The sequence below is a fragment of the Penicilliopsis zonata genome (assembly GCF_001890105.1).
Source record: "Penicilliopsis zonata CBS 506.65 unplaced genomic scaffold ASPZOscaffold_7, whole genome shotgun sequence".
Taxonomy (NCBI): Eukaryota; Fungi; Ascomycota; class Eurotiomycetes; order Eurotiales; family Aspergillaceae; genus Penicilliopsis; species Penicilliopsis zonata.
Genome location: NW_019208917.1, coordinates 531,909 through 546,082, shown reverse-complemented (window position 1 = coordinate 546,082; position 14,174 = coordinate 531,909). Strand labels below are relative to the sequence as shown.

Genomic DNA, 14,174 nt, shown 5'->3' with positions numbered 1-14,174 from the left:
CATCGCAACAACCTCAACAACCTCAACAACCTCAACTACACTCCTTACTCCCTATCATCAGCGACAACGACTGCAACATCGAAGCCAGCCTTCAGGCAAATCGAGTGGCAGACAGCGGTAGCTGTCATCGAATGTCGACTTTAGAAGCCCTTTTCTGATAGTCTGGAGGGCTAATGAAATGGCTATCCTGGGGGAAAACTGGTAGGTTTGGTCCCATGATCTTCGGTCATCTCGATCTGTGTTATTTATTACACAGCAGCAGTGTGCTCCGCACTGATAGCCGAATCTTCAGAAGATGCTATTTGCAATCGAGCGTGGCTCTGTGTACAGTAAAAGCACGCACCTGCTCCACTCTGCATACGACATCGGCATAACACTGGATCAGCGGATACTATTACTGCGACATAAAAGCACGTGGTTTATACTTATGCTGCTTCTATAAGTCTGGTAAGAGTACTATTTCTGCTTCTCTTACAATGGTATCTCTCTCAATTCTGATACAAAAGGCTACTAGTTATCTACGGAGTACAGCCCTCAAAACTTCATGAGTCTGAATCATTCGACAGCTTTCGTGGATATCTGCAACTGAAGGTCATGTGGAGTCCGGAATAAACAATAAATCATCAAAATCCAGGAGCCTGGAGGCTGTCGAGATGGATCCCTGGATCTTGTCCATAAACCTAGACATCGTCATGTAATCACGGACTTACGGAGATTACTCTGCCTCTGCCACTGCCATCAACAAATTAACGAATGCAAGCCGACCCACGTCTGGCGGCAGTGAACTGCACGTCTACAACAAGCCACCTCGTTTCCCTCCCAAGATAAACCATTTCCAACCACTTTTAAGCTTTGTCCGGGGGTTCGGCGCTTCGCCCACAGCGATCTCCCTTCTCATAGGCCCGTCGTCCCGGATCGCGGCGGTATCCCTGACGAACTCAGCTCCAGCCACCCGAATCTTTTCTATGAGAACAGAGTCCTTTTGCTTCTTTTTCAGGGGGTTTCGTTCGCTGTCAAACGGCATCGCCATGCGCCCAGAATGGCCTATTTTTGTGAGAGATGAGGAAAGAGCCAATGGCTTTCTTTTCACCAACCTCGAGAACTGATAGTGCATAAAAGACAGGCAGAATGATCTCCCTGCATTGGTTCGTGCCTTTTGAAGAGATTTGATCGACACCACAACGAAAGGGCTATAGAACATGGGACGGTTCCTCGGGAGCAGGGTACAGAATACTCATAGAGTAATAGAGTATCGATCCGCACTTGATAGACAATCACCTTGCATGAGAGAACTCGCGATCAAACCCACTTTCACTAACTTTTAGAGTCATTCTTGGTGCCGGTGCCAAATGTCAAGCATACTTTTGTGGGGAGCGACGGATCTACACAATGTTATCCAATTGGGCGAGTTTCTCGCCAAATCTTGCTCTGGACTCTGCATGCTCTCCTCCTGCATTCAGCTCGTATACGGAGTATCTTCTGCCTGTCGTTCCCCATCCAGGGATTGTTCGCTGTCGAATAATGATAATTCTATCCTCTCGCGACAAGTGACTCGGGAACTCCGGTAGAAAGCCTGTACACTAACCTGCTCGGGGTATGATTGCTTCATGCAGCTACGCGGCTACCTCGTACTTGCGTTCTACCTACTAGGGTGTCACAGTATTCCACTGCCTGGTCTATCGCTCTTTCAAGGCCCTGAATCCTGCCATTGGCAAGAGGAATGACAAATATGCGTCGACCACACAGCGGTCGAGACTGATCGACACAACACAGCCAGCCTCAATCAGACCAGGACCTTGTCACTCTGGCAAGAGGAATCGATTGCCATCCCGTCTGGAGGTTTATTTCGGCACGATCTGGATTGGAACCCCCAGAAAGTTTATGCAGCCACGGAACCGTGGCTACTTCTGTTTGGCTCTTGGGGTAGCTCTTAAGCTGTAAACCAGCTCCTCTGGATGTGGATGCGGTCCGTGACCATCATGCTACTCCGTACTCTGTAGAGATCCGCAATTGCTGGCTCTGAACCTCACAGCTGAGGTGTGACATGGGTTGCAGTCGCTGTGGATCATACGTTCGCAAGAGGGCTCCATCAAGCCACAGATGAGTTCTCTCAATTGGCCTGCTCACTGGGTCTTCGTCATGACAGGGGAGCATCCGTCAAAGAAGAAGATATACTCCGTAGGACCGGACGGATCAGATGTTATGTCCCCCACCGTCTTTCTCCAGTCCGGGCTTATAAGGGGTCCGAGGCATTAGAAGGCGTGTTCTGACTCCTGAACGGGCACGGTACTCGCGGTTCTTGAGGCCAGGATATAAATCCGTGTACCGTCTATCATTGCAATGCATTGACTATCCGCTTTTCATTGTTGTACCTGTTGTTTCGCGTACTGCAAGAGTGACAGCAAACGAGATCCCCCGACGAGCCCTGCTTCTCCTCCACCTGCTCTACCACGATTCATCCCCCAAGAGCATAATACGAAGCAGCCTGCTCCTCTCCCACGTCTCTCTTCACCTTCCTCCAAATCTCCTTCCAACCTCCCTTCTATACCTCCCGTGGAACCTTCCATTCTACCGGACCAGACCAAAGATAATATCACTGACTCGATCACCACCAGCCCATCTACCCCTACTGAAAACATAATGGCCCCCTCTTTGTTAGTCGAAAATGGTGCTCATCTGGCATCCCCTCTTTCTCCCGGGGGGTTTCCTCAATGGAGGCGCATCTCTGGTGGTATCTTGGACATCGATAGTGTCTCGAATGGGCCTGCTCGCTCGATCGCATCCCGCCGGGTCTCCCGAAAGACCCTTGCCGGCGGAGAATCATCTGCTATCTCCACTATGGTGTATTCTCTCAAGCGCCAGAGCGGTGACGAGCTAGGTGTAACGACCTCATCCAAGCTCCTGAATAACACAGATACCTCTCTCTTGAATTGGATCCGTCACCAGAGAATGAGCAAGCTGCCCCCCGAGGGGAGTAGCTACGATAAGGTGCTGGCATGGGCCCAGCTGTTTGTCGAGAGACTCCGTTCTTTTGACCTGGCGATCGAGCATTTTGTCGGCGATAGCTACCTGGCTGCTCAGCTCGCTTATGGATACTGCGCGATTCTCCTCGAGGTAATGTCTCTGTTTGTCTACCAGATAACTTTCTGTACCGTCAATTTAATCTGGTCTTTCTTGACAGCTTGGAGAGGAGAACGCCTCTGCGCTCAAGATCTCATTCGGTTTCTTTTACAGCACCTCTATGGTTCTCGTAAACCTGCTGGAGCGAACAGAGCTGTTCACTGTTTCCCAAGATATCCGCGAACAGCTGGTCCTGGCGTTGTCGGACCTGGTGACCCTGGTTGCTCGAGTCTCAACCTATTTCCACAAAGCTCTTCGTGGATTATCTAGAGAGTCTATCTCAATTAATATCTATGGAACTTTTGCCGGGCAAATCGAGAACTTTCGGGGCCGCTGTGACAAGATCGCGGAGGCAATGTGGAAGCATCAACTTCTGAAAGACGGGCTGGATGGAAATCGCGGTAAGATGGTCTTAGTTATTTCCACCCTACATCGAAGTATTCGCCAGAGACCTTATTGCTAATAACGCGGCCTCCTCTTTTTGCTTGTGTACAGTCTCCGAGGTCAAGACCATCCAGAACTGGCTGGTTCCAGAGGATCGTCTGTTGGCCAATGTTGCGGAGACCATCTCGCACCTCGCGCAAGACCGGGAGGAACTGACCTGCCTTTGGCTGGGTCCGTACTTGACTCGCTTCCTGAACAGCAAGCAGCTTAAGGGTCTTTCATTCTTTGGGAAACCCGGTTCAGGAAAGACTGTGCTGGCATCGGTGATCGTTGATCACCTCCAGCACCCTATCGGTGGTGTTTCTTACCAAACCTTGTTTGTGCCAATTAGTGAGTCCTCCTGATATCCATTCTGACAGACACGCCATTCAGTAAACTAAGCCCTGCGTCCTCGACTCAGATAGCCGAATCCCCGCCGAGACCAATCCCCGCTCTGTTGTCAAGGCTGTGTTGCGCCAGCTGTTCGAGAAGCGTATCGGGAACGTCCAACTGTTCCAGATCCTTATCAATGCCTACGAATCCAGCAGGAAGGCAATCACTGATGAGGAGTACGACAAATTTCTTTGGGATGCCTTAGAAGCCTCTCTGGGGGCTCCCCTTCGGGGTGCTAAGCCTTTGGTTATCGTGGTTGATGGGCTGGATGAGGTGTCCGGCGACGAAGCTGCCTTGATCCAGAAATTACAGGTTGCGACTTCAAAAGCAAGCAATCTGAAGCTCATCACGCTCGGTTCCCAGGCGCTGAAGTCAGCCCCAGACCATGCGAGCATTCCAATTGGCGCCGACCTGATCTTCGATGACATCGCTGCAGTTGTGCGGAACAGCTTCGAGCAGAACCGAGCATTCAACTCCATGTCCGAAACAGAGCAGGAGATCCTGATCGACGACATCACCCAAGCCTCCAGTGGCTCTTTCCTCTGGGCCAAGCTTGCAGTAAAGCAGGTCCGCCAGGAACCATCCCCTGAGGCTCTTCAGAAGGCCGTGGCTAGTCTTCCATCCTCCAGCAAGTTTACCATCACGGACTTTGTGGCTCGCACGCTGCAAGATGCCGACCTTGTGGAAGATGCTAAATTAATGCTGATTTGGCTTGCCACTGCCTACCGTCCCCTCACACTCAAGGAACTTGCCACCTTGCTCTCGATCCATGTTGACAAGTTCACCGTCGTGGAGAAGAACGTTGACATTCTCCGTCTCTTGAAGCCTGCCAGCTCGCTGGTCTATCTCGAGGATGGCCGTGTCTACATTCGACACGACCAGATCCGATCCGCTATCTTGGAAGTCTTCTCCAAGGGCAAGCTGGTGCCGAGTATTAAAGACAGACACGCGGACCTACTTCGGAGACTGCTGGTTTACGTGCGGCTTATCGTGACTGAGGATCACGAGCCTTCACTCACGGCTCTGGATCGCTATGATACCAACAACCTCTTGGCCAAGCATCCTCTGCTGGACTTTTCCCTCCGCTACTGGGTGGCGCACCTGAGACGAACCTCCGTTTTCAGTGCCGACGGAGAGGCGGGCGCAGCGAAGGAATTCGGCAAGATTTTCCCATCCAACACAACCTTTGTCCTTCTCGAGAAGACCGTCTGGGAGCACAAGTCCATTCCTGTCATGTTGTCTTGGCACTTTACCTTGCACCGTCTGTATCGCCACATACTGACTCCAAACCACATTGTCACTCTCCAGTCAATCATCAATCTGGCCCTCTTGTATCGCCAGATCGAACGTTTTCCCGACGCGGCTCAGTTCTTCTACGAGGCCATCACCGTCAGCCGGACCGTGCTTGCGCCCAACCACATCATTGCCATGCAGATGGCGAGCTTCTTCTTGGAAGTCACGACTGATCAAATAACTGAGACGAAGACTGAAATCATGATTAAGAGAGAGGAAACTCTGTTGCTTCTCGTTGAGTGCTACAAGGTTCACTACGGATCGACCTCTGAAATCGTCATTTCAACCCTGACACAACTTGCCGAGCACTACACGCTGATAAAGGAAGAACAAAAGGCTAAGCAGATATACATCTCAATTCGGTCTGCTACGGTTCTGCAGTACGGTGCTGACTCCCAAGAGGTGCGCGAAATCAGCAGCAGCTTGGATGTGCGTCTGAAAAGCCCTGTGACCAAGACCGAAATCGAGGTTGGCACCGGACTGGGTCTGGACATCGTCGAGGAGGATGAATGGGTTGAGACCGAAAAGTACGACTTCGTCTCTCTCTTCCAGTTAGCGGAGAAGTACATCGCCGAGAAACAGTTCGCTCTTGCTGAACGCACCTTTGTCGAGATTTGGCAGCGAGCAAGCTCAGAGTGTCGTATGAACTACTCTGCCGAATGGGAGGATAGAAAGGTGAAGACCGTCCTCGCGTACTCCAAGTTTCTGAAATCGCAGAAGCGGGAATACGAAGCCTCGTCGCTTCTTACCACCGTCTGGCAAGAGTATGAGCAAACCAGCATTGCCACCTCTGAGACCTCGATCTCTCATCTCACCGAGATTGCCAAAGTCATGAAGACCGTCGGTCTCTCTGCCTTGGCCCTTACCGTGTACAAGCGATGCGCGCACCACTTTGAGAGCACCAGCCGCACCCAGACGTCGAGCTACAAGGAGATCCAGCAGAGCATCCAGTCCACCTCCAAAGAGGTCATGCAATCAATGTCAAACTCGACGACGACCGTTACCTCTGAGACAACCCTGGAGGAGATGGTCTATGAGGCATCGACCACCATCACGACGATTGACCAAAGCTCTATCACCGCAGTTTCTACTCTCTTCCAGACGTACGTCTCCCAGCACCGCTGGCATGACGCGACTCGGATGATCAAGAGGGTTCTGCATGGCATCTGGCCCTCCCTGTTTGCACCGTCTCTTGCAGACGTCACGATCCCCGCCAAGTTTGTAGATCACTGCGTTGAGATGGCTGAACGCCTCAGCCAGTGCTATCACTCACGTCGGCGCCTGACGAAGGAAGAAGACATCCGCGAGAGGATCTACCGCGCTGTTCGTTCTGACCGCAAGGTTGACGACAAGCTTCTGGGCCATGTCACTGCAGAACTGCTCCGCCTGTTTGAGCGTACAACTCAGCCCGACAAGATCATCAGCCTTCGCCAGGAGATTTTGGCGGACAACATCAAGCACTACGGACCCCATCACACCGTCGTTATTCAGAATCTCTGGAAGCTGGCTGAGCTCACCAGGCCACGACCCATCTTTGTTGACTATTACCGTCAGATTGTGAGTGCTGTGAACAAGGACTCGGAAGTCTGCCTACCAGAAGCGTTTGAGGCTCTTGTCATCGTTGCCACGGAACTTTGGAACCAAGGGAAGTATACGGACGCCGTGAATTACTACAAGATAATCTACAACACGTTCCTCAAACAACACAAAATCAGTGCGAAGTTCGAGGTCCAGGAGTTTGTGCAGACTTTCTTCACTCGCTATGTACGTTGTCTGCGCACAGTGCAGACGGATTTGACCATCATTCACACCGTCACGGTTGATTACCACGCGAAGATCAAGGCGACTTTCAGTGCCACTGCCTCGATCACCATACAGGCCACCCTGACCCTAGCGAAGCTTTGTCAGGAGTCGAAACGCTATGAGATTGAAGCGATCCATCTGTACGAAGAGCTACTTTCGCTCAAGTCCGAGGAGATTGACTACCAGGAGATCACCGAGACTCTGGACAGCATCTACGAAGAACAGGCCGCGATTGTCACCTCGACGCGGTCGGAATCTGTTTCCTCGACCCAGATTGAGCGCGCGGTTTCGGTCCTCAAACGCCGTATCTCATCTATTCGCCAGACCCACGGATGGGCACACGAGGAGTCCCTGTCCAAAATGCAGGAGATGGTTTCCTTTTACTCAAAGCGCAACGAGAGTGAGACTGTGGTCAAAGAGCTGAAGGAAGCGACCGTGCAGATTCTATCGACCGAATTGTCGTCGACCAGACTCATCGCGGCCGCCTCCACGATTGCTGCCAGCTATATTGCATCTGGCCAGGTGCACCGGGCGACGGAGCTGTCTCAGGAAATGTACCGCCAGATCATCATGAAGGACACTGCGAACGTAAAGTCAGTGCAGTTCGATCTCACCTCCAAGGAGCGCCAGAGTCTCGTGTTCCTGGCTCAGCTCGAGTACAGCCTCCGCGAGAACTCTTCCGTCACGCTGAACGAGATCTTCTCCGCGCTGACGACGGAGTACGTCTACTTTGAGGAATTCCGCAGTCAAACCAAGTCCACGAGCAGCAGCCTGCATACCGTATCGGTCTCAGCCGCGCGGCTGCATGGATTCCTTCTCGGCCGGAACCGCCAGGCCACGGCGACGCGCGTGTTTGAAGAGTTTACCAGCTACTTCCTCGCCACTGTGGGCAAACAAATCAAGCTGATCGAGACGCCGCGAGTGCGGATCTTTATCCAGACCATCCTCGACTACTTCAGCGTCCATGCGTCGTCGAACTTTGTGCGCTCGATCGGCATTGCGAGCCGCGACCACGTACGCCAGCTGATTGCGGCGCGCAAATATGAAGCCGCATGCGACCTCGCTTACGCCTCGTTCCGGTACATCTCGACGCAGGAGGGCTACCAGACGGCCGGGATCGTCAAACTTGTCTTCCAGCTGGGAATGAGTGTCTCTGGTCGGGACGCGTCGGTGCGGGCGGACGAAGCGTCGCACAAGAAGATGCTAGCGGTGTCGGCAGTGATCATGCAAGACGCGCTACGGGTGATTAAGGGCCTGAAGATCAACCTGGCGCAGGTCGACTTTTCCCATCTCAACAGCCTAATCGGTCTCCTAGGCGAGCAGCAGGACTACAAGACGCTGGCCTGGCTGCTCACGTTGCTGTGGAACAGCCGCGAGGCGCAGCGTACCTGGCAATCTACCGCCACGCTTGCTCTGGGCCGCCGATTCATCCTGGTCCGGTACTTGGTGGGTGAGATGACGGCGGCGCTGCGGCTGGCGGAGGACATTGTGTACAACTGCCGACGGGTGCATGGGGCGCGGCATCCGAACACGCTCGACATGTCGGTGCTGCTGTCGCAGCTGTACAGCAGCGCAGCACAGCGGTACCTGGCGCAGAAGGGTGGACAAGAGATGGCGCACCGGTACTTCCGCAAGGCGGCGGCGGTACACGAGAACATCCTGCGGGTGTTTAGCGATCCGATGTACGCGGAGCTCGAGGGTGGCGGAGATTCGATGCACGGCATGGACGAGTCCATCTACTCGGTTGAGATGGGAGGTATCCCCGCGAATGGCGCCGCAGTGGCCAGTGGTGTGGTGGTGCTGACGGACGGCGAATATGTGCGACGACACCTGTATCTGCTCAAGCTGGCCGTGGAGCGGCTGGGCGACTGGCCCAAGGAGTACGGCGAGTACGAGCGACTCAACAAGGACGTCTTCCGGGAGTTCAACAAGGAACTTGCCGGCGTGGAGGGGGTGGAGAAGTGGAATCTCAAGGAGTTTGGCTCTGGCAAGGCCGAGAGCAATGCTGACCTGTTGGACTTGACGATCAAGGACTGGGAGGTGGTGGACACGGCCGTCAAGGAAGAGGAGGAGTTGTAATTTGGGTTATTTTCTTTCTTCTACCTTGACTTCACCCTCTAGTCTGTCTGTCTTGGATGTACTGCTATATTTCTATGTCTGTCTATGTCTGTCTCTATGTCTGTCTCTATGTCTCTGTCTCTCTCAGCTAATTAATGACACTGTTCGTTCATTTCATCCCCTGCAGGGTAATTGTCCCTTCAAGAGCAGGCAACCAGTCCATCCGGCGTCTACAGAACGTCTCTCTAACAGGCACCCACTCGCCCGGCTGGAGATCATCCATTGTGCCCAGGGCGACAACGACGACGCCCGGATGGGCCTCTGGGACCCCGAAGACCAGGGAGCCACAGGTACGACAGAATCGACGACGGAGATAGTTGCCTGTATCCGTGGCTTTGTCGTCGTACGATTGAAGATTATCCTCACCGGTGAGGATTTCCACAGACTATTCCATACCAGATCAATATTTCTGCTGCTGTACTGTTTGTAGGGCTGGCCTCACCTCTTCCTTGTACACGCTATGCGCCAGAAAACTGGATCCAGTCGATTTCTGACAGTTGATGCAGTGACAGAGAGAGCGGAAGAGAGGATCCCCTGTAAGACGGTAGGTGATTGTGCCGCAGAGGCAGCTCCCGGAAATAGACATGATGAAGAGCTCTGAGTTGTATATGATATATTATATAGTATGCTGGATGCTGGATGCCTGCTTATATACTTAGTTTGGCTATATGAAGTTCAATGAGTCATATTCAGTTCAAGATAGGAATGAGGAAGTGTTGAGACTCAGTCTCGGCGGAATGGTGAGTGAGGATGTTGCTCAACAAGTGGATAATTACTTGGTCTAACTGGATATGGAAGGGTTGATCATTATCCAGACAGTTTATGTGCATAAATAAGGTTTAGCTATAAGCAGAGCTAGTCTCTTTATGGACCTCGTCTTTAGTTACTTCCTATACAGGAGAGACACTTATAGCAGTGGACTTTATTTAGCTGGTGAATTGGTATCTATAAGCTATGGTTTATAGTGGGAAGGAATCATTTCAGCTGTCAGAGAAGGCCTATTTGACATTAGGATTCTATGATATCTCTAGTTTCAAGATTGAATTAAATATGAAAATATATAATACTATATACACATGATGTCATCCTTAGAATTGAACAGGTCATCAAGGAATAATTTATACATCATAACCGTCTTTATAACCTGCCAGGACCTCTTTCAATCATCTCCATCAATCTTTTCTTCTATGAGACCATAGAAATGGGCAAAAAAAAGAAAAAGAGTGCTGGACAGGCACGCAAGTATATTCCTCCAACGTCTTCCTCGCTGGTCCCCTGCGATGAATGGTGGAAGAATTACCCTGTCCCAAGCACCGACACCGGCGATGAACCAGAGGCCGCAGTGCCTGGCAGTGAGGAATCATCCAGCGAGATCATCTTGACTCCCCTGGACGACAAGATCACGACGACTGCCGCTTCCACTCCTACTCCTACCAACATCCACGACGAAGACATCTCTACTACGTTTGAGGAACTGCGAGATACCCTGCGAGAACACTGCTTTTACTCCTATTCCCCCCTTCTCAAACCCGAGGTTAGCCACCTGGTCATATACTGCGTGGGATGCTCCCATCTCCTGCTGATCCAGTATGCCGCGGAGGAACGGCTCGGTTTCTTCACGGCGGCAGATAACGCGCCCTCCTGTGGGCCATACTCGACGCTTTTGGCCACAAACTGTCGCTCGTGTCCCAGTCTGAGCATGATAACTTCCAAGGTCTGCGTGACGCATATGGCGCCGCGGATCGTCCGGCAATCCTTTCTCTTTGAAAACATGGCTTCTCTGCTGGGAGTCTCCGACTTCTTTATCCCCACCTGCTCTGGCAAACTGCTTGTCGTGCCGATGGCAGACTTGCGGCGCTATTTGCCTGGCGATTGCGAGATATTTGGACTGGATATCAACGAGGCATGGGCTAAAGACGCTGATCGGGATGCCATCCTTTCTTTCTGCTCGCCTAGGTTCTTTTGACCGTCAGGTATGAAAAAAGTGGAACGGATGAGGCCTTGGGAAGATGAGAACCTTCAATGTATCATCCTATATGTCTTTTTCAAACTGCAGGGCTCTTATCATGGAATGTCTTTAGAAACATGGAGGTTTTCTATTTTCATCAAACTTACACCTCGCGACTATTTTCCTCCCATCAGTTTCTCAAGTAAAAAGGATTCTTATTTCCTAGCTAGTGGCAGACTTGCAAGCAACACTGGGAAGAGAAAGAACACAGGAACCAAATCGTATGAGTTACCGATGCGAGAAGAACGACCGTCTGAGCTCAGTCGATACTCGTTCCTGACCAGGAAACGTTCCAGGCGCGGCTGATACTTCTTTGTCTTCGCAAAGGATTTCAGCTTCCCGAACTTCTGCTGGTAGAATGAAACCTCCCTTGATCACTGGTAGAGGGTGTCTTCGTGGCGATGCGCCGCGGTAGTCTACCGCGAGGAGATCTCGAGAGGAAAGATTGAACTCGAAGTTCTGGAAACACACAGCCTCGCAAGTCTTATCTGAAGGGCTTCCCAAGCAGAGCGCTGAGCTGGAAAATCCCTGCAGGTGATCTCCGACCATTTCCGTTCTCCACAGTAGAGAGATATTTTGGCTGCATAACTGTTTATCCCAGATGTACTCGGTTCCCTCTGCAATAGCCTTCCTTGCGTTTGGCAAGATACCCCAGCCAGTCCTCCGGACCTGGGTACCAGTCGCTAGATTGAACGCCAAGACGAAAAGAGGGTCGCCGTCGAGCACTCTCTGGTAATCGCCCCAGCCATTTACTCTGGGGGTGCCGTCGGGGCTGATTATTGTTGGGAGGCTTCCTCCTTCTTCCGCGGTGACGAGAGATAGGTCGTGCAAGAATCCGGAGGGAAAACGCATGAGGTCCGATGAGACTGGATCATAAGTCGACGTGATAACCCCTATCTGTTTGAGAGTTAGCAAGCAATACTTGAGCAAGCAGTGAGGCTGTTGATAGATGTAAAGGCATACCTTTTTAGATTCTCCAGCAAGATAAACCGATTTCCCCAAAGGCGAATTTCCTGCCTCTTCGTACCGCAGGGTCCCGATATCCGGCTCGCTAGAGCGTCTTTTGAGAGGTGCGAGTCTCGAGAGAGCCAACTTTGCTCTCGCGTACCAGTCGGCCATCCGTAGTAGAGGACGGGAGTTTAGGTGTCCCAACTTAACGAACGCGTGGGTTGGAACTGTGATGGCTTCCTGCCCGTTTGCAAAACGGACTTTCAGACCTAGGGAAGCATGGGTGTCGAGGGAATTTGGAGTCGAGGCGATGGCTGAAGCTCCACAAACCTCCTCCCTTGAGGCCCAGTCTTCAATCACGTCATACAACAGCCTCAAAGTTCCAAACTCCGATGCCAGCCCATCCCGAGTCCATGATTTCTTGATGTCAGCTTGTGATCTAAATAGTATGACGATGAACCCGCCAATGAAGACTCTGGCTCCCACTGCAGATGGAAACATGACTCGAAGCATGTGTAGGTCATTACGGGAGAGGAATCGGCGGGGATTCAGCACGACGTTGATGGGATCCCATTGGAGGGGTATGAGGGGGCTCAGGGCCATCTGCTCCAGGATACCGTTGGGGAAAACATGTATCTCCCTCCCTGCTGCATGAGTGGTCGGAATGACAAAGGTATCTGGAGCCACGAGCCATATCGACTTTTCGCTTGACTCTCGCACGACACAGACGCCTTCGATAGGGCCGAGGGAGGGATGGTGAGTCCGAATCAACTGTTCGTTTGCTGGAGTCACTTCTGGTTCTAGAAGAGCGCGCGCCGCTGCAGCAATTTGGCCCCCCCACTCTTGGGAATCGGTTCCTACAAAGATATGAAATAATTAGTCAGTAGGGGTTCTGTATCTTTTAGGACAGCATAGCACTGCTTACTCGGCACTTCGTCTATGGGTTGGAGCTCCCCCGCCCGGCGTCCGAAGAGAGTCTGCTCATGGGGATCGATACACGCTGCCGGGACAGCAGGGTACGAAAACTGACCCGAGTCGCCGGGATAAAGCCGTTTCGCAGGATTGAGGGGGGCGATAGACAGTTTAGGCATTAAAAATTATCAAGACAATCAGTAGGGAAGAGACTGAGCGTATCCCAGGCATGAGAAAGGCTGAAGGAGAAAGAGACAAGAGGGAGGAAGGAGTGACGAGACCGTGAAAGAAGTCTAGGCTGCAGTCAGCTGACTTGATGGGCGCTGGCAGACAGGCGAAACCACACTTTGAGTGTCATCCAGGCGACTTGACTCCTGCAATGCCTCTCTTGCTTTTAATAAGAGACATATCTGATGCTGACCACTGAATTGATCTCAATACTTTCAGAATGAGTTGTACGTGGGTCTATGACGATATTGAATTCGAGTTTAGTTGGACCCTCACTATGGTATATCTATATGAGCATGGCATACCTTGCTGCGAGTCGTTCAGTTCTTCTTTCATGAGAATCGAAAGAAGAGCCCTCCTTTTTCCGGTTCTAGTTGTAGAACCCTGGTAATTACCAGCTGGTTACAGGGAAATTCTGTCAGTACTGATGATTGTTGGCAGGCTTTCCGCATCTTCTGCTGTAACGAGTGATAGATCGGGAAGGATCAATACACGCTGCAGGAATAGCTGAGGAGGAAGCTATATTATAAGATTAAGAGAATAGACAGGCCAAGTGTTTAAAATTATCAAGACAATGAGTAGAGAGAGACTGAGTGTGATGAGAAGACGAAGAAGATATGAGATAGGAGTAAGAAGAAAGTGAAAAAAGGGAAGAAAAAGAAGACAGTATAAGTAGTCTAGGCTGCAGTCAGCTACAAGTGAATCCTCTATAGATAATAATATACTATAAAGTGATTCACTTATTGTAGTGTTCTAAATCTCTACCAATAAATGACTCTATTGAATCATTAGGCCTGGCTACTTTGAGGCCATTATAGCCATTTATCTAAACTTCCCTATCATCTTTAATTATTTTGGTTGTTTCCCTGGTATGCAAGGGGGTGCCATCAGAAAAGTGCTCCCTCCCGGCTTCTCTTCCACATATGCA

General features: G+C 51.3%; 4 protein-coding genes across 4 annotated transcripts; 2 read left to right on the top strand and 2 right to left on the bottom strand.

The window, feature by feature from the left end:
- Positions 1–2,640: 2,640 nt before the first annotated feature.
- Positions 2,641–9,111, top strand: ASPZODRAFT_16305 (hypothetical protein; the record flags this gene model as incomplete). Its single annotated transcript, XM_022726606.1, has 4 exons — positions 2,641–3,114; positions 3,182–3,521; positions 3,616–3,894; positions 3,965–9,111. 4 exons carry the CDS (start codon positions 2,641–2,643, stop codon positions 9,109–9,111), a joined length of 6,240 nt encoding a protein of 2,079 aa, XP_022581061.1.
- A 74-nt stretch (positions 9,112–9,185) lies between these two features.
- ASPZODRAFT_1970273 (hypothetical protein) lies at positions 9,186–9,828 on the bottom strand. Its single transcript, XM_022727462.1, has 3 exons — positions 9,810–9,828; positions 9,593–9,754; positions 9,186–9,535 (listed from the first exon to the last, which is right to left on the bottom strand). Exons 2-3 carry the CDS (start codon positions 9,734–9,736, stop codon positions 9,260–9,262), a joined length of 420 nt encoding a protein of 139 aa, XP_022581060.1. The 5' UTR covers positions 9,737–9,754; positions 9,810–9,828; the 3' UTR covers positions 9,186–9,259.
- A 523-nt stretch (positions 9,829–10,351) lies between these two features.
- ASPZODRAFT_142359 (hypothetical protein) lies at positions 10,352–11,116 on the top strand (the record flags this gene model as incomplete). Its single annotated transcript, XM_022724848.1, has 1 exon — positions 10,352–11,116. One exon carries the CDS (start codon positions 10,352–10,354, stop codon positions 11,114–11,116), a length of 765 nt encoding a protein of 254 aa, XP_022581059.1.
- Positions 11,117–11,386: 270 nt separating this feature from the next.
- Positions 11,387–13,197, bottom strand: ASPZODRAFT_142358 (hypothetical protein; the record flags this gene model as incomplete). Its single annotated transcript, XM_022724847.1, has 3 exons — positions 11,387–12,055; positions 12,122–12,963; positions 13,032–13,197. 3 exons carry the CDS (start codon positions 13,195–13,197, stop codon positions 11,387–11,389), a joined length of 1,677 nt encoding a protein of 558 aa, XP_022581058.1.
- Positions 13,198–14,174: the final 977 nt, after the last annotated feature.

Excerpts from the sequence above, each read along its gene's own strand:
- ASPZODRAFT_1970273 (XM_022727462.1), bottom strand. The coding sequence starts at position 9,736 with ATGTCTATTTCCGGGAGCTGCCTCTGCGGCACAATCACCTACCGTCTT. Across the intron at positions 9,536-9,592 it reads ATAGCGTGTACAAGGAAGAG|TCTGTGGAAATCCTCACCGG; the intron begins GTGAGGCCAGCC and ends GGTATGGAATAG.